This window comes from Grus americana, chromosome 3 (assembly GCF_028858705.1).
Source record: "Grus americana isolate bGruAme1 chromosome 3, bGruAme1.mat, whole genome shotgun sequence".
Classification (NCBI taxonomy): Eukaryota; Metazoa; Chordata; class Aves; order Gruiformes; family Gruidae; genus Grus; species Grus americana.
Genome location: NC_072854.1, coordinates 113086299 through 113110358, shown reverse-complemented (window position 1 = coordinate 113110358; position 24060 = coordinate 113086299). Strand labels below are relative to the sequence as shown.

Genomic DNA, 24060 nt, shown 5'->3' with positions numbered 1-24060 from the left:
CCTAAGGAAGACAGACTTGGTGCATGCCAACTTGTCTTTGCTGTTCCAGAAGGTAAAAAATGCATTTAACTTGTAAAATCTGAAAATTATTATCTTAAAGTAATTGTTTCTTTTAAGCTTATTTTCCTTTGAAGGCATTCTTAGACTAGTTTATCCATTAAAAAAGTAAAACACAAGTACACAATTAATGAATCAATAACATTTGTGTCAAAACGATTAATTTTTTTCCCCCAAAAAAAAGAGATCATCAGTTAGGGAATTGTAAACATTTGGAAAGTCTTCACTAACACACAGTTAAGTACGAAGATGCCGTAACAGAATACGTTTTCTCTTACTCATGAAACACTTCAGTCCTGCCCTGTTTATCATTTTACATAAGCATGCTATTTTTTCCCAGCTGTTAAAGCAGAAAATCAGCAACTTTGCCTTTGACAAAACCTCAAGTAAAATCAAGTTTCAGAGTATTCTAAGATAGAAAATGTAATCTGCAAGAAACACATAGCAAACCATTTGACAAAAACAAGATGACCATTCTCCTCATAATAAATTAGGAACAAAAGAACAAGTTCTACAGAGGTATAAAATGATTTTTATGAATGCTTGCTTTGCAGATGAATGGAAACATAATTCCACAAAGAAACAGAAAGCAGAATGCATGACAGAACTCAGGACTGAAGAAGCACATTTACTGTTGCAAAATTATTGAAGTACAACAATAAACAAAATTTTGAAAGTGTTTACATCTCTTTGAGCTTCTTTCCCTCAAATATAATGAATTTTGGTAAGTGCCTGTACATGTGACAGAGTAGCACAACCAAAAGTAAAAGCAACCCTTGATTCCCAGATCACAAAACATTCTGTGGCTCCATAAACGATAATAATTTAGTTTTGTTGGCAAATGAAAACTTAATCTGATTCTAAGAATAAAATATATTCCTACCTCAGGATCATCATCATCAAAATCGTGGTAAGTGGAATGATCAGGATTATTCATTTTATCCAAAAGCTCAATAGCAAGACTTCGATTTAATGGCTGGGTAACAAAAGGATGCTGAAAGACAGAAGGAAAAACACATATGAAAATTCCAACCGCTCATATTAAGCATATTTTAATTTTATAACTGTAAAAAAATCACATAAATTTGTACCTGCAGTAACTTTTCAGCTGTAGGTCTTTTTTTAGGATTTTTCGTAAGTGCCATTTTCACAAAATGATGGAAACTATTGGACCTGTAAAATGAAGCGATAAGCATTAGAATCAATTGCCTAGTGAAATACATGACTATTATCTACTGAAACAGAAAAGTACTTACCATTTCATTTTGTCCTTTAATTTAGGAGGCTGGAAGTTGCTTTTCGTCATTAGAAAAAGTGCTCTAAAAAAACCCAACAGTATTTATGTGGTTTACATTGCAATACATATATGAGATGAATTATTAAATACATTATTTAGTTGGCAGGAAGGAGTCCATCACTTTAAGAGACGCTACTAGGACAACATTACACATTTATGCACCAAATAGAGTTGTTACAATTTCTATCATTCACATTCAGAACACTTAGAACCCAATACCCTTGCAGTACCCCCAAACACATATAGCCACTACTCCAAATGGATTATTTACAAAGTTGTATTTACACACCAAGCTTTAACTCCTTACTAACCTCATTGGATGTAGGTCAAACATTGGAGGCTGAAGTTCAGCAAGCTCGATAGCAGTTATTCCAACTGCCCATAGATCACAGAGTTGGTTGTAGCCACCTTTTCTTTCTACTGCAGCAACTTCTGGTGCCATCCTAAAAGTTAAGACATTTTTAGATAAACTTCTCACCACAAATCAAACATTCTTCTGTACACAGCAGTTTACTACTCGTTCCCCTAAAGCTCTCAATCTATAAGCTCACAGCATATGCATTTATACATGTGGATACATATTCACACATGTGTACGTAAAAAGTTATGTAATGTGTACGTGAAGTTTTCCTCAATCATCTTCTAGTAACTAACAGGCAGTTTCCTGCAATTTAGCAGTAAGTCGATTAAACCAATCTATCCAAGACTTTTTTGCAGGCACACAATGAACTACCATTCTACAACATAAGAGCCAAAAGTATAATTATTCAACGACACTAAAATTCAAATAATATCCAAATTCACACATTGCCCCAGAAAGTGATCAACTGACTTTGAAGAGAAGAATTCTAACAAAAAAAGGGAACAAAATGTCAGCTTTCTTGTATCGTGAAAGCATGAGACCTGAAGACTCATTGTCATCTCTGCACAGAGCACTCCTTGTTTGTAAAGTCTCTCACTAATGTCAGAAGACCTCATCTGAGTTAAAGTAGGTTCACATCCTCAGGTGGCAAAAATTAACAAGTATAACTGACATATAAATAGGAATACCTAAAGAAAATGATTCACTAGGCATTGTCGCATGTTTTGAAAAGCCAAAGTGAATTATGGATTTGATTGTCCTGTATTCATATGGCAAACATGTTAATATTTTTTAGCTTTGAACTTTATTAGTCCAGATTATTTGAAAAGCAGCAGTGGAACTGGAGATGTAACTCAATATGGGTATGTCACTAAATGAGCGCTCCAGTAAAGCAGCAGGAGGCATCTCAAATGATGCATTACTTAAAGACAAACATCCTTATCTGTAGATCTGAAAACATCATCAGGTTTGGTGGTACAACTTATTTTCAGTTTGCATAGATAAATTATATTTACATAAATTTATTCAAGAGTTCATAAAAAACCCAGTCACTCTAAATCAAAAAGGAGGGAGTTACCAAGGTAGAGGGGAAACATGGGTTAAATTTAGAATGACATGAAGGAGGAGCACAAGGGTAAATAGCAAGGTTACTAGAACTAAAGACACTGCACAGCAGTTTTGCCCTTCGTTTCTCTCCATAGCCTTACCTGCCCAGACACCTCTAATGATCACTACCACCTTCAAAATTCCTGTTTCCAACTACGTTTTCTTCTCTGCAATCTCAACAATTTTGTTTCCTTGCTTCTCCTCTCAAATCTCTGAGAAGCTTTGCAAAGAAAACCTGATGCTTTTCATAAGCATTTAACCTATGTAATGCTTTCAAAGTTACTGTTTAAGGTTACGATATGTCATTTCAGAAGCCTGGCACAATTTGAAAGTCACACAGTGATACAGGCCAGGGCTAAAGTCACCCAGACATCTTAGGAAAGAGAGACACAAACCAATTACACAATCATGACTGATGGGTGTTTGTGTCATTCTGAAAGGGAAGTGAATCCATGCTGTGGCGTGACTTACGCTGCAGAAGAATGCTAAAAATGCTGTGCTTGACTATTTCAAGATTGAATACTTGAATGTAAGGGGTTTTTTTCACTATATACATTTTTATCTTGTACCTACTATGCTGTCAGACAGCAGTATCTTTCTGGGAAACATACAGTAAAAGTGCTGTTTTACAGAGAAGAATGTGTGCTGTTTACTTCAAGACGAAAGGGAACAACCATTTCCAGCAGAAAGAGGAGAAAAAATGCCAAACTTTAGAAAAGATAAATTGTGCAAACTAGTTTACTGAGGGAAGAATAAAGATGTAGTACAGATAGAATAGAAATGTACATTTGAATTCTATCAGATTAGGCAAATAAAAAGAAAAAAGAAAATGGCTTAGAAGAAATGTTTCACAAGTGGCAAAAGAATCTGTGGTGATAAATGCAACTCATTAACTGGAGAGTTGCAGCAACAACATATCTAGGGTGTAGGGAAAGAAACATAAAACACCAAAATGGAAAATCAGGCAAGAAAAAAAAAATTAAGATTGGAGTTAAAAACAAGCAAAATTGTTGATCATTTTTGACTAAATTGAAATACATTAGTCAACAGTGACAGCAGCACACAGCCAGCCTTTCAATTTTTCAGGGCATTACAGCATTTTCTCTGACACTCAGCTAATTCAGGATTTAGCATAAGTAATACAGATATGATCACTAGAAAGTCTGACACAGCTTTTAATTATTAGTCTGCCCAGAAAGTGACATAGCATACTTTTATTACAATTTTTCAACAGTATTATATATGCTACTATTACATTAATGGCCAAGTAAAACACAGTTACCAGTATGGGGTGCCAATGAATGATTTCCTTTTGGCAATTGTAGCTGTTATCTGTGCAGATACTCCAAAATCAGCTATTAAAACAAACCAACAAAACAAAACAACAGTTAATAACTGATTTGATCTAATTAATTGTTAATGAACACCAGTTTGGTTTCCCCACTGTAAGAGTTTCTTAAATATGCTGGCAATATTTAACAAAAAATAAATAACAAAAGCAAATAATGGAGACTTGGTGTATCCCAGATACCATCAGTCAGCTCCTCTCAGTCACAGGCTAAACACGCAGGCTGCACACAAACATGGTCCTCATCAATATGAGAAAGAACAGGCTAGCACAGAAGTCCTAACAGTTACATGCAGTGTTTTAATATGATAAAATACATCATTTAGCATTATCCAAGAGATTATTTCAGATAACCTTTCAAGGTACATTTCACACTTAAACACTCTAGATGGTACATTTTATTAAAAAAATTTATAAATACCTGTATGATTTTATTTTTACCTCCCCCATACAACATTAGAAAGTCTTTTACCTCAGTGTTCCAAAACTACCCAGTTACTCCTCATACAGTAATTGGATGGTGCAGCTAGATACTACCAGCAAGAAAAAAAGAATTCTGATATTCATTAATTCCTTACATGAACCATTATATCATTAAACAAAATACAGAAGACTGCTTCTTAAGAGCGCATAAAAATCAGTTAATAACACTAAATTGTATTAACTCACCTAATTTTACATGTCCATTATCCGTTAAAAGAATGTTTGCTCCCTTAAAAAAGCAAGCATACTTGAATTAAAACATGCAGATTCTTCTGATATATTTTTTAAAAAAATTATGTGAGATATTATGGCAAACTAGAGGCCAAAGACAAACCAAGGATTGTGTGCTCAAGAAATCTGCAGCTTTACCAAGGAAATGTTTGTGAAATTAGCAAGTTGCCATTCTGTTTATATAAAGAAACTGGGATATACAGGGTTTCAGGTTAATTTTTAGTTTAGTACTCTTTAGCCTATGGTACGACAGAGTTTCCACTGTACACAAAACCCTCTCAAAAAGCAGAATATGATGATTTGTCTATGCTGATGAATTCTTACTTTTTTCTATTTACACTGACTGAAAGGAAATAGGAACTCTAAAGGTCAAAGCGGAAGCAATTTGATTTTCTTTTCATATGTAGGAGCTGGTTTTGTCTTGTTTGAGAGCCATGATAATTATAATTATAGCCTTAAGGACTATAGTTAACGAGCCTTATAAAGGGAGCTTGGTAAACAGTCCAGTTAACATGCTCTTGACCTTGTTCACCTTTCAAAACTAACAGGACAGATATTCTAAATACATAACTTAGCTACTGAGGGAAGTAAACATAATTCAACAGTCAGGAGATCTGCAGATGAAGATAGTTTTTCTATGCTCATGAGAACAGATTTTTTGGTTTTGTTTTGTTTTTTTAAATTCTCAACATAAGCACTGTAAGCATTTTTTATCAGCACAGTTCTGTTTAGAAACAAGTATCTATGCACTGTATTCTTACAAGCATAATTTTGCATTCTATAAAGTATAATGAAAATGTTTAATTTTTGTGTCCAAAGTAATCTTTCATTCAGAAATTATTTTTATGATTGCTCAAAACCCAAATATCCTTCTGCAGTCAACAAGAACAACTTGGAATCAGCCTGCATTAAGGCATCTACAGTTGAAGCTACTACGTACACTGCATCCCTAGTCTGAAAAAAACCCAACCGAACAAAACCGACTCCCCACACAACACAAAGGAGTATGATAATTTACTGTTGGATTTCCAGGAGGAAGCCTGCCAATTTTAAGCCGCAGTCTGAGCAAGGAAGTGTTTGGAAAGGCAAAGAGTAGGTAGTAAAACACAAGGGACAAAAAGTCAACAGGAAGCACCAGAAGGAAACTATAACAGAGTGTAAGAGTCTGAACAAGCCACCTTTGATACAGTTTTGTTGAGATGAAGGTTTAAATAAGTAAGTGTAAAGAGCCTCATTTGCGGTACCCTCTCTAATTTTAGCATGCGAGGGAAGGGACAGTAGTTGTCTCCAAGAACCACGTGGAACAGCAGCCCTGCAATCTGCTCACCAAGAAAAGAAACAAGAAGCCAAAGCACCAGCTCTGCTCACTAGCTGGTTCAGAGAGAAGGGTACATTGAGCTTCTTGGAGAGGTGCGGGAAAGACCAAACCTTTCCTTTTGCACACCCTTACAGCCATCTGAACAACAGTGGCTCTGGACACCAGCTGATGCCTAAATTTTACAGCACTGGTCTAAATAAATAGTATGTTTGGCTCCAATTAAAAAAACAAACTATTTCCATGCATGCGTTTTAAAGAAAGGAGGTTTTTTCCTTTTCTCGGGCAGAAAGCTTTATTTTATTCTATTAGAAAAACTGTACATATTTAAAATATCCCCAAAATTGATACGTAACAGTAAAGACCCATCAGAGGTGATGTAGCCTATTTTAAAACCACCAAAATAGACTTAAGTTTTTACTTACCTTTATATCTCTGTGCATTTTTCCTTTACTATGAAGATAATATAGTCCCTGCATAAAATATTTAGATAACAATTTAGTCCAGTATTTTTAATTTTATATACATTCCTTATTTAATTATGAGACATATTTAGGATCCAATTCAACCATCTACACGACTCACTGACTGAAGAACTTTCTTATATTTTAGTGTATCCAAACTGCATTTGCAAATTCAATATATGTAGTAGCATAATACCTAAAATAGGATAGATGGAAAGAATACCAGTCACCATGTAAGAAAAGCATCCCCCAAACAAGTTTTCCTCTGGACATTGTAACTGTCACCTTTTTAGACCAAGTTAATTACTTGTAAAGTGCGTAAGAGTCTTCTATTCAGCCATTAGATCACTGGACACCTAGTGCAGTTATTTCCTAAATCATTACAGACTTTAATTAATTTTAGAAGCATGCTAGCAGACTGCACTTTGGGTCTAATACAGGAGTTCAACTCTAATTCAGAGATTTCTGCAGAAGCATTAGGCTGGCTTCCTGGGTCTCAATGACAGTACCGAAGTATTTTAGGACTCAAGTTAGAACTTTAAGTTTAAATTCTGGAACAATTCTATGAAACAAAATCCTTGCATGACAAATCACAGAGCATGTCACTTTTGACAGTCCAGGCTTATCTCTCAAATTCTCTTCCAGGGGTAAAACAACACATAAACATCTTCCTCACTCTGTGGTCATGAACAAAAACTACATTTTCATGGGAAATACCCATGTCAAGACAGAGAGGCTTTTTGCCAGCTCATGCAAGACATCACAGATTGATTGCAAAAATAAATTAGGATTGTTTTCAATTATCAGCATTTTTATGGCTGGTCCTAAATACACCAACAGTAAAAATGAGAAAACAATTACTTACGTGACTTGGTACTTGAGATTGTTCAAGTGAACCGTACCACTGAAGATACAGTTTTGGGGTATTTTTTTGTCAGTTCATGAAAACCTGAATGCAATGTAGCTGAAGTGCTAATCAGTTATGAAATTCAACTCCTTAAATAAACTAAAAAAGAAAAAAAACCCACTCACAGATGTTTTAACCTGTTTATCTGGGTGAAATGACTAACAATATCCAGTTGGTCCCATGGTTTTTCAGAGTCCTCACTGCAGGCATGCATGCACTCAAAAATTGGATTCAATTTGCTTTTGGTACGGAGTGTAATTAATCAAAGCATCTACCTGACCATTGCAACAACTGGCATTAGCTAGAAGAGTCCCACGTACACTCCTTGCATTTAAATCTCTGGATGCTACTGGCACAGAAAGCTCAACAACTCACTCATTTTTACCACTGCCCTGGAAAAATTTGAGGACACCATTTTCAAAACTGAATGCCTGAAGGCAAGTACTTTAAAGGCCATATCTAAAGGACCTATATTTTCAGAATCATTCTCACTAATTCCAACCAGAACTGATAGCAAGTGTTTTTTTTAAAAAGAGACCATTCAGAGGGCTTCTAAACATGGAGATAGAATGCTTTAGGCATTCAAGTGAAACTCTGGATTCATGGAAACTGATGAAAAAATTAACAGTGGACAAATTACTTTTATGGATGGGTGGCCTATATTCTCAGGCTTTTACTAGGGAAAGTGACTGCTGCATTGTAAGCTACAACAAAATATCAAACTATGCATATTATACTTGGTCAGAGTGTTATAAGCATGTATTTACAGACAGCTTTAAAATATACAAAAATGAGTCCATGGATAACACTTAGGAAATACACACAAAGTAGCAAGTTTCCTTCTCAGAAGCAATTTAAACATATTAACCAATAAATCTTCGCACACAATAAATAATGATTTCATAAATTCCATTCTAAACTACTGAAACACTCCTCCATAGGCCAAGAAGATTATGGATTTGATGCATGGACTATTCAGTGGATAAGGAATTGGCTGGAGAGTAGTAGTCAACAGCTCAATGTCCAGATGGAGATCAGTGACAAGTGGTGTCCCTTGGGGGTCTGTATTGGGACCAGTACTGTTTAATATCTTCATCAATGACATAGTGGGATCAAGTGCACCTTCAGCCAATTTGCTGATGATGCCAAGCTGTGTGGTTGACATGCCTGAGGAACAGGATGCCATTCAGAGGGACCTGGACAAGCTCGAGAAGTGGGCCCATGTGAACCTCATGAAGTTCTACAAGGCCAAGTGCAAGGTCCTGCACATGGGCCAGGGAAATCCCAAGCACAAATACAGGTTGGGCAGAGAATGGATTGAGAGCGGCCCTGAGGAGAAGAAATGGGGGGTGTTGGTGAATGAGAAGCTCAACATGACCCAGCGACGTGCATCTGCAGCCCAGAAAGCCAATTGTATCCTGAGCTGCATCAAAAGAAGCGTGACCAGAAGGTCAAGGCAGGTGATTCTCCCCCTCTACTCTGCTCTGGTGAGACCCCACCTGGAGTACCGTGTCCAGGTCTGAGGTTCCCAGTACAAGAAGGACATGGACCTGTTGGAGTGAGTCCAGAGGAGGGCCACAAAAATGATCAGAGGGCTGGAGCACCTCTCCTATGAAGACAGGCTGAGAGAGTTGGGGTTGTTCAGCCTGCAGAAGAGAAGGGTCCAGAGAGACCTTATTGCGACCTTTCAATATTTAAAGGGGGCTTATAAGAAAGATGGGGACAAACTTTTTACTAGGGTCTGGAGCAACAGGACAAGGGATAATGGTTTTAAACTGAAAGAAAGTAGACTCATACTAGATATAAGGAAGAAATTGTTTACAGTGAGGGTGGTGAAACACTGGAACAGGTTTTCCAGAGGGATGGTAGATGCCCCATCCCTGGAAACATTCAAGGTCAGGTTGGACAGGGCTCTGAGCAACCTGATCTAGTTGAAGATGGCCCTGATCGTTGCAAGGGGGGTTGGACTAGATGACTTTTAAAGGTCCTTTCCAACCCAAACTATTCTGTGATTCCGTAAGAACTAAATGGTTTAAAGGTTCAAAACCCAAAACACTCCCAGATGTCACATAAGACTTCACTGTAAGGAAAAAAAAGCCATGTCCTGTAAGTCAGAAGTCAGCAATCTCTGGCATAGTATAGGGAGATGGTAAGTGGCATGCAAGGGAGCTGGCTCAGGGACAGAGCTATCTTGAGAGAGTGTTTGAGAGAGGCAGCAGCTCTCAACTGATGGCATTCAACAGATCTGCATTCACTAGAAGCCAAGAACTGCTCTCACACAGAAGCAAGACATCCACCAAAAAAGCTGTTTCTGATTCAGTTTTACTGGTGAACTGAACCTTTAATTTAGGAAAGAAAATGAAAGCTAGCATACCAATGAGGAGAGGCTGGTAACCTTAAGTTGAACATCTCAAGTACACAGACTTTTTTTTTTTTCTTATCACAGATCAACTATCAGATATGCAAAACTGAGTCTCTAAGTTTTCCTTCAAACTTGCGATAACTAATTTGTACCACAAATACGGATTAATAAATATGCTGCTTTCTCCCTTAAAAAAATATTAATTAACAGCAGAAAGATTATGATAGTCTTCTTCCAATGATCTGTGATCATTTGAGGTTATGCAATTGTACAAGTCAGTTCTAGGCTGTAATACAGGACCTCCTTAAAAGTTTGAGAAAAATGCTAAGCCATCCAAACACTGTACTTCCACAGCATCACAAGTATTTGCAGCTTTTATTTTTAGCTTTTAATACTTTTACATTAAAAGTCAACCACAGGAACCTGAGAACATACTACCTGTAGTGTTTCTCTGCTAACATAGGCAATCTGCTGTTCTGAAAGTGGTCCAGTCACTGAAATGGAAGGGGAAAAAAAAATAATTCTCAAAATCAGGTAGGATACTGATCATTCCAAACCCATACCTCAATTATTTCCATTCACACTGATAGGATGTGACACTAGAAGTCTCCAAGTAAAATGTGCTTAGACTTTCCCCCAGACTGAACATCCAAAAGACCACCAAACATTTTTTAAACTCAAAAATGTCTAGTCCCATTGGAATTGAAACTACTAATTACTTTGAGATTTACATATGGAGGGAGTTAAGAGGAACAAGAAACAGAAGCAGTGATTTAAGCACAACTCTTTGCCCTGCACAAACCCATTGTGTCCTTCTTTGCAAGATTGGACCTCCAACCCAGTGACTCAGAGCTGCGGCAAACTCCATTCAGTCCCCTTTGAGCCCCAGGAAGTTCCTTCTACCCTTTGCGAACTGCTGTCCCCTTTCATTCTCCCCGCTCCCGTGCAACCTGCTCTCTGCAGTTTCTCCACCCTTTTCTGCATGAGCTACCAAGACTGTTGCTCCTGGGCCTGCCACACCATGCACCTTCTCAAACTCCCTCTGAGCAGGCTCAGCAGCTTCCCAAGGGAAGGAGGAGTCTTCCTCTCCCTCCGGGGTCCCACTTCACTCAAGTCTCTTAAAGGAAAACAATTAAATTCTGAACAAATACGTAAACCAAACACTGAACAGCAAGCAAGGAATGGCCTGTGACTTGTCCCCAGTCACTGGACTTTGATCCTGAAATTAAAGGAGTTTAGGACCAGGAAATGCAGTCCTCAATACAAGCTTCTCAGGTTTTGCAGAGAAAACAAAACAGAAAAGTTGGATGGGGTTTCTCAAAGGAAGCTGAAGGAGTAGAGAGTTAAAAATGAAATAAGATTTAAGCATCTAACTGCTTAGCTTCTACAAAACCTACAACCATAATATAAATTAGTACCATGCAATATATATCTTCAAAACAGCTCTAGATCCATCTTCCCTTTTCTGAAACAAAAGCTCCAAACCCACATAAAACTCTGTTAGCACCCACAGTACATATTTCTAGGCATGTCTGTTTATTTTGAGAAATTTAATTCTGATTAACTTAAATGACTTAAGATTACAGAGGCCTATAGTTCAACTGGAATAAGACCCTCTGGAACATAATTAAGCTCAGAAAAGAACCTTCCACTCTAACCACCAGCAGAGAAGCCAAAAATTAGCTGCAACAGGAAACTGCTCCTGTACAACATCTGTTCAGACATTTATGTGGCATGAGCTCATTTCCTATTTTACAGGTGTTCCACATAACAAAGCCTATCAGACATGATGTTTTTATCAACATCAGCAAAGATGTAAAGGATCAACAGGGTCATGCTCAAATCACTACACTATGAGCATGGTGTGAACTTGTGAATTGGTGCCTTGTTTTAATTGCACCCAACTTAAATGTAAAAAGGTATACAAGCTGTTTACCCAGAACAGAAGGATGTGAAGATTCTAACATGTAAAATCTTCACAATTTAGAATATGGGCGGATTTCTTGTCTGAAAAACATCACCTGAGAACCACAGAGCCATTACTCACAGCATACTCCTTTCCTAAGCAAGTCTTAATTCCAGGGCAATAAAATCCCTTAAAACTGATTTTGTCTCTTGAGAACTAGCAACCAATTGACTGATCCTCTCTTTATGCAACAGATTCACACATGCCCTTTGTTTCTTTGACCATTCATTGCACTTAAGCCTAAAGCAAACACATAGGCCACCTTTGCTTTTCACATGTCATGCATCCAGCATGAAAAAAAAAGACCCTTGTGGCACTACTGCTATACAGACATACAAAAGATTCCTGTTTACCAAAAGACAAGAGCATCTATGCTAATCAATCCACTTATCTTAGGTATCTGTAGGCAGTGGTACAGATTATACTAAAGCAAAGTTCAAAAACTCAGAAATAAAATGGCTATGAAGTAAGACAGCACATCAGGATATTTTTTTTTATTTTTACAATATAATATTGTCTAATTTTACAGTCTTTGAAAAGTAGTGATGGGTATATGAGCTACTGAAGGAAGAAAATAACTTCTGCTCAGAAAACCCCCACTACAGCTAATTTTGTTTAAAGAAAACCAAACCCAACCAATTATATAAATACATAAGCTAAAATTTACCTTCGATGGATTATTATGGATACCAAATTTAGGATTCCTCCTCTCCGATTCCAAAACATTGTAATCATCTCCATTTTTGAAAGTAAGCTTTACTTAGATTTTAAGGAATTACAGTCTTGACATACCATGATAAATATCTTGTAGAGAGCCACCTCCACAAAACTCCATGCAAATCCATAGCTTGTCTCGTCTAAAAAGTGAACAAAACCATTCATTAGCTGTCAGATTTGAAAACAGCACCTATAAGTGAGAGGATTCAAACATTATAAAGCACAATATAACAAGCTCTGTATTATGAAAAGTACAAGTCAAATGAGTATGACTTAATCTTTACGTGACACTTACTGTCAAAATAGTAACTAATGATAATACCCAAATATTCCAGGGTTTATTGGAGTAATAGAAACAGTAGTAGTGAAACATGCACCCTGATTTTTGTTCAAGATCTACTATGAAAATGAAATACATTTTTACTGAGGAGTAGAAACAAAACAGACACAGGTTCTTATTTCTTCCTCATTTTCACTTCTCCTACACATTTTTCAGAGCAGAGGAATTAACACAAACACACACAAACAAAAAGAAACAAACCCAAAACAAAAAGCCATAGGATATCTCTCAACTCAATTTATTTCACAACAAATGGAGTGAAACTCTAGTGCTTCAGTCAAAGCTAGGCAGAGTGGAGTCCATGCTGTGGTTAAGTGCCTTCTCAGATGAAGTCTTTTCCCTCAAAAATACCTATGAATATTTTTGGTGGCAGGGATCAGAGGGAAGTTCATTAGATTCCTCTTACTAAGGGAATCCATTCAGTTTGACTCACTATACCTCCATAAAAGGTGCTTTTCAAGAATAGACAACAGGCTGAAGATTCAAAGGTATCTTTTATTATGGACACTAAATTCTATTTTCACTCAGTAACTTTCACTGGTAAGACAGATGTACCACATGTGGCCGCAGAAAGGCGTTTTGGAGAGCAGAAAATCTGGGACTTGCCTAGTCATTCCTGGCCATCAAAACACGCAGGAAAGAAAAATCACAGAAAAACCACCCAGGGCAGATTGGGACACAGGACAACTCAAGGAAAGTCTGATGATCGTTCTGCACCTTGTCCATGACCTTGAGTTTCTTGCATTCATAAGGTTCTGATGGAATAGCCAAGAGACTCCTGTGGGCAGTGCCAACATTTTTGCAAGTGTTTTGCAAGGCAATGTTTTCACAGAATCATGGGTTGGAAGGGACCTTAAAGATCATCTAGTTCCAACCCCCCTGCCATGGGCAGGGACACCCTCCACTAGACCACATTGCCCAAAGCCTCATCCAACCTGGCCTTAAACACTTCCAGGGATGGGGCTGCCACAACCTCTCTGGGCAACCTGTTCCTGTGCCTCACCACTCTAACAGTAAAGAATTTCTTTCTAACATCTAATCTAAATTGACCCTCCTTCAGCTTGAAGCCATCACCCCTTGTCCTGTCACTACACTCCCTGATGAACAGTCCCTCACCACCTTTCCTGTAGGCCCCCTTTAGGTACTGGAAGGCTTCTATAAGGTCTCCCTGGAGCCTTCTCTTCTCCAGGCTGAACAACCCCAACTCTCTCAGCCTGTCCTCACAGGAGAGGTGCTCCAGCCCTCTGCTCAGCTTCGTGGCCCTTCTCTGGACTCGCTCCAACAGCTCCGTGTCCTTCTTGTACTGGGGCCCCAGAGCTGGATGCAGTACTCCAATACTTGCAGTTTTGCAATGCAAATGCTGAGCTTATCCCCTGAGCTGCAAATTACAAGTATTTCTCACCAGCATGTAACAGCTAGAATAGCTGCTGCTACAGGAAGAACTTTCTTGGATCTTCTCCCCTTTTACTTTCGTAGTCCACATGGTCCTCAAAATTATGCCCCTGCTGCTTGCTCTAGTGGTGGGAAAGGTATTGTTCAGGCATTACAGACATTTTAAGCAACAGAAGTCCCCTGGCTGTTAACTCCATACATTTCTAGGGGTTAATTAAAGCATCACTTGAAATAATATGAAGGCTTTCCACTGAAATAACCGATCAAAGTCAGACACAGAAGCAATGTGACTACCTGTGAAAGAAAATAGAATTAGCAATGGCAGCAGGGGAACATGAGTGACAAAAAAAGCACTGAAGAGACAGACATCTGCAAGTCCCTTGTTTATTCCCCATGTAGTAAAAAAGATAGGCCTGTAACAAAGGCCCACTTATATGTGTTAAGAAACTATTCATTATTACTTTAGGTAGAAGGCTAACGATTCTTAGAATGAGCACCTGTTACACATCATGATAAAAAGGAGGAGCTACAAGACACTTCAAGGTCCTTATGTATGTACTTTTCAGAAAGGGAGGACACTAATTGCCTCCAGAAGCATCCTTATCTCCCTGAGGCATATAGTGAACAATTACCAACACTGAAGTATTGAGAAACTAGGGGAAAGGTAATTTGGGCCAGGGTCCTCACGACCACCAACCCCGTAAGTCCCCTACCCAAATTATACCACCTATTCAAAAGGTAGAGGCAGAGAAAGGAACTGAGCATGCGTTCTAGTTTGCATACTAGGCAAAGAAATATGAACCAATTATTGTAATGGGGAGTGTACCACTTTGTAATCTTTGTAACATTTGTGTATAAATATGACAAGAGAACCAGCATTAGGTGTGCCTTACTAGAGGAACTATCCTCCTGACACCCAGCACTGCAATAAAAGGAAATGCCTGCTTCTAAGGAGTGTTCTTTTATTCCCAAATTTCGGTGACACCCACAATGGTGCAGGACTCAGGGACACTTTGGGGGGCCCTGGGCTCATGAAAGCCACTCTTTCCCATGTGGCTGCATCCTGTTTGATGTCTTCAGCAGTGTGGAAGTGGGAAAAAGCCAGGACAACCCCAGCAGTCTTGGGACAGCAGCAGAGCACCCACTGAGTAAGTACATGATGAAGTAGGTAAGTGCTGTAAATTCACACCTTCCCTTACTGGGCATTGACTTCCCTTTCTTACAGAAAAGAAAAAAAAAGCCCACCATAAGAGGTTCAAAACAGGAGACTGCATTTCTAATTCACTATCTAGCCTTTTATTACTGTGCCTAAGTGCTTTGAGACAGGTGAAGATCCATGTAATCAACAGTAACAGTGTACACGGTTGCCAGTGTCTGCAGAGCATATGGCAAGTGCAGCAAACAAAACAGAGACAGGATCAACAGTACCATTTAGCCTCTGCAACTTAGCACCTAAGCTAACAGCAAGGCAGAAATTTGACTGTCTCAAAAATCCATACGTAAATAGAAGAAAAACATTGGAACAATATGCTGTAAGTGTCAAGTATAGAACAGTGGTATTTTTCTTATTGTTCTTAGCATTGAAAGATACTTTGAAAACAAAAGGTCAGACAATGAGAGGCCTCAAAGACAGCCATTTGATTGCCTAGAAAAGAGAAGGGGAGGGGACCAAGCAAGAGCACCAGATTGTGTCAAAATACATACTATATTTGCCAAAATTTAATTCTGGGTCTACAGAGGTATATCTTGATACCCTGAGATAGGAAGAAAACTGTTTTTTTAAACGAAAAAGTATCCCCAGCCTGAATACAGCATCATGAGAAGAGGCACCATTTCAATCTAAAAATTTTAAAGAAAGTTGAATGCAACAATAATATTTGTTCACAGCCTGTTTTCACATAAAATCTTAAAAAAATTATCAGAAACAGCTTTTTATTAGTTATACTAAGCAATCTGTTCCCACTATGACTAGTTAAAAAAGCAGCTGGTAAGACAACTGGATACATTTGTCAGTGCTTCTATAATGCAAATAATCTCACATCCAGAAACAAACACAAATGGAACCCTCACATTCTGGTCAGAAGTTCATATGTTAGAAAAACAGCCCTTTAGGAGATCACGAGATCCCTTGCCAACTTTACCACCTGACAATCTGTAAGCTGCTGTCAAACAGACTAGCAACTCCACAAATTCTCAAAAATAAATTAACATGACTTTGAGGTATGTAGCAGTATTAAGAATTGACTGTTCATGCACAAGAAAAAGCCTGCCAGTACTGCACAGAATGGAAGTAACACACAATTTAGGTTAACCTTCAAATATTAATTAACCTTAAACATTCAAAAATGAAGTGCAGGCACTCCTAGTTTGGAATACCAAGTTCCTACATGTACACATGCTCTATCTACATGCACAGCCGCACAAACATGCGCGTAATGCAGCTCACAGACCAGCTCAGCATTAAAAAAGCATTCAGGCTGCCAAGACAAGCACCCTTCAAGATATGGGATGCCAGAACAGCATGGCCTGTTGATTTTATCTTCAGACTTTGATCCCTTCCTGCACATATACACACAAAAATGCAAACAGTACACAAGAACACACTCCCAGCCTCGCTCAGTGTAGCGTGCAGATGGTGTTCATCTAATGGGCGAGTCAACAACTTATTTTCCTCTTCATTCTCATACTTCCAGTGCATTTCCACTTAATCATATTCTGAAAATACATTTGCTATTGGAAACTTCCTTCATGCTCCACTTTAAACTATGTCTTTTAAGTACTAATATGACCAGCTTTTCCACTACAGACCTTTGAAACGACTATAAAGCAAACATAATTCAAAACACAGATTCTATTGACTTAAATTGCATCTGTCAGCATGCAATACTTTCACTCATCAGACAAAAGCTAGCAAGATACTCATACTGAGAAAGATGCAATGAACCCCACCAGAGATAAAACATGGTTTTACTGAGTGTCCAGGGCTATTCAGGACACTGAATACAGGAGGCAGGGAGAAGAAACTCCTCAAGATAGCATTAGTCAGCTGAGCTTCTGCATAAGAACTCTCCTCATCTAGCATTTATTGTCAGGACTTTCTCTCTTCCCCGACACTACCTACAAGTTGTAGCACACTCAACTTCTCCAATTTCAGTTTGCTCCAACTACGCAGACATTCAGCATCAAGGTCACTAGGAGCACCACAAAGCACTCTATGCTTGCCATTTCAACATCCGGTCCCCCCTCCAGAGCAAAACAAGGAATGCTCAAAAACGGACAAGCAAGCGAGGGAGCATGTGTTAGCTCTTCTGTAGTACTGCAAACGTGCACCGAATCACAGTGCTGGCTGGAAAAGAAACGGTAACTGGGACCTCCCCAAGCTCTAGCTGATCTAGAATGAAAGTAAAAGAAATGCAGTATTTCAGAAGATAACTTAGTCAAATTTCAAAGGATTTTTAAGAGGAATAGATGCACTCCAAATACAAGAGCCAAATTCTGTCATATATTACTGCTTCAAAGATGGTAATTTTTTGTTGAAAGGCTTAAATGTATCAAGATTTTTCATGTGGAAATACCACCCGCATCTTCCCACTCCCAATCCAAAAGCACTTGGCCGATACTGCTGAAAAGCTTTTGGCTGCAGCAGATAGCCATTATGGGAAATTTCAGCTGGAGTTGCTGAATGTACACATACGAGTAACTCAACTTGGCATCTTCCCATTATGAATAGGGTCTACCTTCACAGCATGCAGAGCTGTCACGTCCCACCTCTACTGTCCCCGTGCAGACAGAAGATATGGGAATACCTGAAAGGGACAAGAAGGTTCTGCCGCAAAGAGCATCACCACTTTTCAAAGTCTTTTAAAAGCTTTTTAGGCAAATCATGCCATGTAATAAAATTATAATGCTAGGTTCACAGAATCCAGCATTAAAAGGTCTAGTCCTTGAATATCAAGAAATCGCTATATCTAGGATAAAACATTTGTCAGGATGTATTAAAAGTAATAATAGAAATTATTAGAAACTAGCCATCAATTTTCTCAATACTGAGACTTTGTATGGAGTACGAGTTTACTGTACTTGTAACAAGGAAGGGTAATACCTTACAAAGGAATTACACAAAAGAATGAGACAGAACAATATACATATACTACATTAAGTGTCCTAAACAACTGTAGCTCAAGACAGAAAAGCAGAGAGCACTAAAATATCAACCATTTTTATATTTCAAAACAAATCAAAACCACAAATCACCAATGGGCTTTTTAAAGGCTGCACAGTTTACACTCTTAGGCACTACAGTATGAAATGGTTCTTAAAACTTAACACAGCACTACTACACTTAAGGAAAAAACCAACAATTTTTTTCCTCCTTATTTCCCCATAATATTCAATTTTCAGTTCTCAGACACTTTTACATGCCAACACCAGTTAAGTCAGAACATTTCTGAGAACCCTATCTGTATTATGCAATATTTATACTTCCCAAAGTTTTGCAAATTTAAGAGACATTTTGGTGAAACAGATTTAAAAGATACTACATACACAGACTCTTTCTTCATTCTTGTAATACTTCTGCTTAATTTCCCATTTATGTATTAAATTCAAAGCTTTTAAATGACAACTCATTTCCAAGGAAACATGACTACATGGTCACTGAAACATTTTGCTAAGAAAAACATTATTTACAGAGAGACACTGTGGTAAACAGAACAGATTTTAAGGTAAATGAAAAAGAAATATAAAAGTGGATAATACTTATTTGGTAAAATATGTTTTGCCTAAGTCACCTTATAGACTTGTCCTTTCCAAGGAGATAGAGAAGAATTTTTAAGTGAGCAAAAGAAACAAACTGTACCTGAGATAGCTGCCAAAATAAGCAACAATGTTTGGATGTTTACAGTCTTTCATCATAATGATTTCCTGCTGCACAACAGCAAAATCTTCTCCTGAAAAGCAGAAGAATTAATATTTTCATTGGCCTGGTTCATTCTCATATCTCAATGAGACTTTCAGTACATGTTTATAAAATAAACAGTTTGAGTAATTAAAAGTAATTATCTGCCAGTTCCACAGACATACAAAGTAGCTGTAAATCAACATTTGTCAGCAAGGGCTTAGCAATAAGTAACTATATTCTTAAGAAGTTTCATTCTGATACCCGATACCTCTTATGATACTAGCCATAGCTCTTTCTAAGTCTTTATTTTGCCCGAGACCCCACTTGTCCATCTGCATATGCCCTGCCAATAGCCCAAGTTCTTAAAAACAGGACAAACTTTGCTCTTTTTGGCCACATGTCCAATACCCATTAGATCATCTTCCTGAGCAAAAACCACTCAATAGCACACTGCTGCGGCAACTTTTCAGTAAATTCATTAAGCACATACACATACAGGCTGTGCATAACTTCTGTCCAGATAAAACACTGACACAGATGTGGCATTTATCTGAGTCTTACTGTTTGGTACCTTGGTTGTATCTGTCTTTCTATAAAACGTACTTACAAGATGCGTCCACAGAGAAAAATCACCTCCGACATTGAAAACCCAACAGAGACATTTTTGGTTTGGGGGTGTTGTACAGGGGTTTTGTAGGTAAGTTTAGGTAAGTTAAAGAGGGAAGGCGAGAGAGACACCAAAATGTAAGAGAATTTTGGTAATGTATTTGACAGGCTTTTTAATTCTTTAAAAAAAAAAAAAAGAAATACATGTCAAGTGCTCTTCTGCAGTTCAGTATCTTACACTGGGGCTCCTCTGAAATTTCTTAAGTCATAAAGGGCAAATTATAGCTAGTCTGGTATGTTTTTTCTAAGGAAATTCTTCTGAAGTTTATTTAGTTACTAGACATACACAGTTCACAAAATCCAACTCATTCTTACTAACCTCAAGGACTTCATAGCTGAAACAAGCCTGAATGCCTAAAATAAGCATTTAACTTCAAGAATAACTTACAATACTCTTTAAGCAAGTTGGGGGGGGGGGACGACCAAAACCCAGGAAAATTCAAAGTATGCAAAAATTCTCCTTTTAGTGTATTGCTGTAGCTCTCCTCAGCATAACTCCAAAGAGCTTTTAAACCAGCAGCCAAAGCTACTGTCTAAAAGGCCGAGTATAGACACTGAGCTCATATTTATCAATTGTTGCAACTTCTCAAATATGGCTGTGAATAAATTTCAAATTCCAACAGAACTGGCCATGCTATTACCTAAGAAAATATGTTTTAAGTTTTTCCCAATACATCAACATGCTGGTCATCTATCTATTTGGTACTTTTTAACCAGAAATCTGATATTCACATGTATATTATTTAACTGAAAGCAAATTTCAAACCACAGGCCGCAAGTCAACGTCATAACAGACCGTCTGCTCTCCATGGTGTATTGCTGACGGCTTGCTGCATCCTGGCTAGACCTTTACACATGCAAACACTGAAGAGCAAACAAGAAATTACTTCAACATACAGACAGGTGTGTCTGTGAAATGACATGATTTCTCCAGTGTTTCACCAGTGTTTCCATTGCATCAAAAGTAGCATAAGCTTTAGAGGAAGTACCTAAACATTATCAACCCTTACTGTTCACACTGTCCTCTGATGTGCAACACTTGCAGACAGACAGTGCCACGCTTCAGGAGTGCGGACGCTGCCCGCCTGAAGCTGTGAGTCAAGCCTCTACCACAACTGGAAGCAATAACTACAGAGAGAAACTGAGCTCGTTGAGCAAAGAGAGGGTAGCTAAAGCACATTACTCTCTGTGCACCACTCAGGTAGCCAAAGGCTGCCAAAAAGACCTGATTTGGCTGCAAGATGCCAGCTGCCCGCCCCATCAGCACAGCACGAGGGCAAGTTACCCCAGCTGCAGCACGTCCCCAGGCTCTGTCCACAGCTAAGAGAACGCACACAGCACAATTCTCCGAGTGCTCCTAAAAGATGACCTGTTTTAAAGGTTCGCATTATCCGAGTCTGCTTGGATCATCCTCATCCAAGTCCTGTGGTTCTTTCCTCACTACACAAGTCTCCTTCCCTGTTTTATCTTTACAATTCTGCAGGGAGACACAGTACAGCTGCTTGTCTTAGCTGGACTGGTAACCCACGTCATGCACGGCCAAGTGCTCCAGCAATAGGCATGGACATAAAAAGCCACAGCAGCAGAACTAGACAAGATAACACGAGACCACAACTGTGAGTATGAATAAAAGCAGTGTGATGAATGTACACTTTTGGAACCGCATAGTAACATCCTGTCCTGTCTTGAATTTGGTTTTTTTTTTTTTTTAAATATCCAAGCATTATAGACACACACCATTTCTAATCACTTCCAGAATTGTAAGAGAAAAAAAATGGAAGCGGGTAGCAACTTCCTTCCCTTCTTGCCTCCATAGACCTTAAGGATCAAACCAGGCAGTAGTTAAAGTATTTCCCTCCTCACCATTAAATCTTGAAATGGAACACCAACAGTTACAAGTTAAACAGCAAGTCTGGACATTTTACTTCCCAGATTACTGTACTCTTGTTCACCAACTCTAGCCATATGAATAGATCAACATTTGCAGGCTGATAACTGATCTGTAGGGCACATGTACTTTGTGAAATCACAACATAAGCACAGTTCAAGCATAAATCTAGCATACAACATCATCTTAATCAGAGTCTCCAAGAGAATTTCAGGAAATGTACTCAATTCCCAGATACTAATGCTCACCTATTATTACACCCTTCCTTCTTTTTATTTCTCCCTCTACTCTCTCTTCCAGCAAATTCTTTTCTGCCTTGCAAGCATCTTCATTTCTTTTGTTCTATACTGGGTTTTGTATCACATGGGTTGAAAACATAAGTACTTAAGACAAAAAAACCCCAAACTCTCACTGAAATTTTAGTCACTTCTTCAACTCTTCTCCAATTACCTTTTTTCTCCACACCTTGCTTGTCATGCTTGTTACTTCCTAGAACAGTGTATTTTGTCCTACAGTAAAAGGCAACAATTATCCCTTCCTTCAGTAAGTGGACTCAATTGATTCTGTACAATTATACCTTAGGCATAAAATATTTAGTTTCCGTGGCCTATGTCAGTTAAGATATACTTACCTGGTTCTAGTTTTATTACTTTAATTGCTGCTAGCTCACCCGTGTTGACATTTCGAGCCTACAAAAACAAAACAAAAAGAATATTTAGAGAGCAGAACACAGTAATCAGCTCTGCATTCCCAACTCAACATTCTCTGACAACACGGAGTCAAAGAGCAACTGAGATACACAAAGGTCTAAACCAGTGAAACTATGTGTTGGGTTGTTTGGTTTTTTTAAAAGCAAAAACAACCTCAGAAGGAGCCAATAAATTTAAACATCTTGTATATTCACATTTCACACAAGGTTAGAATTTTTCTTTCCAAATAGACCATGCACTCATTTTTTTATTGGGCTTACAGCATATATTTTCATCTGATAAGCATCACTATTGAGTTCTGTTTTATCCAAAACACTTATTTAAAATAATCTATGTCTCTGCTCAATGACGGTGAACCAAACAGCAACAATTCTCTAGCTAGCATGCTTTTCTCTTGTATATGTTTGCAGGAAGCATTCTTCCAACAAAACTTCTCATCCTGGATTTATTTTCTAACAACAAAGCAAGCTATCTCAAAAAAACAAACAAACAAAAAAAACCAAACAACCCAAAACACTAGACAGCTAATTTGTACCAAGATCTGAGGCTTTAAGTAGGCTCAGGAAACTCTACCACACAACAGTCTTAAATCACACAAGTCCTCAACCATGCTGTATTTCCATATTAAAATCCATAAACAAACTGACTACTGAGATACCAACTGCAAAGCAGTTATACACAGATCTCACAGCAGACAAGCAAGGCCCAGGGAGCATCAGGGGCTGCACCCTGTACCGTATGTGACTGCTTCCAAGACTCCCACAAGAACGATGCAACGCTTCCTGCTTGTTTCACTACACGCCCCTTGGTCCTTACTCTCCACCAGAGACAGCATCCTCCCTTCTGCAATGGGGCAAAGAAAAGGAGCCAGCAACAAAGGAGTTAGAAAGCTTTCCCCTTGTATACATAGCAGCTCTGTGGCCACCTTCAGCAGCAATTACTCAGCGGCTAAACTGCATTTTGTATGTGGCTCTGTCATGCTGAAGCTTATGCTCTACTGAGCAACCAAGGAAGCTAAATGTATTAAAAACCATTAAGAAGCAACAGCAATGATGATAATAATGATTTCTCTTCTAGAACTGTTGCATTTGACTACTAACTGAAAACTGAGGAGCCATTTGCCCAGTGCTTTCAGGATACTTCCATGCCCCCGCATCCAGCTATGGGGAGAGGGCAGCAAAGATGTACCCCAGCACCAAAGCTGCAGCTCCTGAAGGATGCTCAGCTACAGCCTCTTCTCTCCCCCAGGGAGTCTTGGTACCTGGAGCTGCACTGTGCCAGACCACTGCCACACTAAATACTATGTCCTCTCTACCCCCTAGACAGGGCACAGAAGGTGAGACCAGTCCTTTTTTTTTTTCTTTGGCTTTTCCTCCCCATCCACTTTCAAATTTAAAAAAGCCAGAATTACAGAATTTAATGATGCAGATAGGTGCCCAGCTGCTAATGGTCTCACTTAAGTCACTTTAGGAGGTCAAGGGCTCACGCCTTTTATTGATTGGCCATGAGACTCACCAAATACTGTAAGGTATCAATTCTTAACATGGCA

The 24060-nt window shown here is 38.5% G+C and overlaps 1 protein-coding gene across 9 annotated transcripts in view; it reads right to left on the bottom strand.

Annotated features, from left to right (window-relative positions):
- Nucleotides 1–24060, bottom strand: part of MAP4K3 (mitogen-activated protein kinase kinase kinase kinase 3) — an 87890-nt gene that overhangs the window by 53570 nt on the left and 10260 nt on the right. For 7 of the 9 annotated variants that reach the window (XR_008576187.1, XR_008576188.1, XM_054818843.1 and 4 more), the window contains exons 2-12: nt 22433–22490; nt 19206–19296; nt 12691–12755; nt 10371–10426; nt 6625–6672; nt 4840–4882; nt 4105–4177; nt 1666–1797; nt 1314–1376; nt 1149–1230; nt 941–1051 (exon numbers count right to left, since the gene is read on the bottom strand). Coding sequence is in view for 7 of the 9 variants with exons in the window: in XM_054818843.1 (XP_054674818.1) it covers nt 941–1051; nt 1149–1230; nt 1314–1376; nt 1666–1797; nt 4105–4177; nt 4840–4882; nt 6625–6672; nt 10371–10426; nt 12691–12755; nt 19206–19296; nt 22433–22490 (822 nt within the window). In the remaining 2 variants the exon portion in view is untranslated. The remainder of the gene's footprint in view (nt 1–940; nt 1052–1148; nt 1231–1313; nt 1377–1665; nt 1798–4104; nt 4178–4839; nt 4883–6624; nt 6673–10370; nt 10427–12690; nt 12756–19205; nt 19297–22432; nt 22491–24060) is intronic. The other 2 variants (XM_054818847.1, XM_054818849.1) reach the window with 2 other exon arrangements.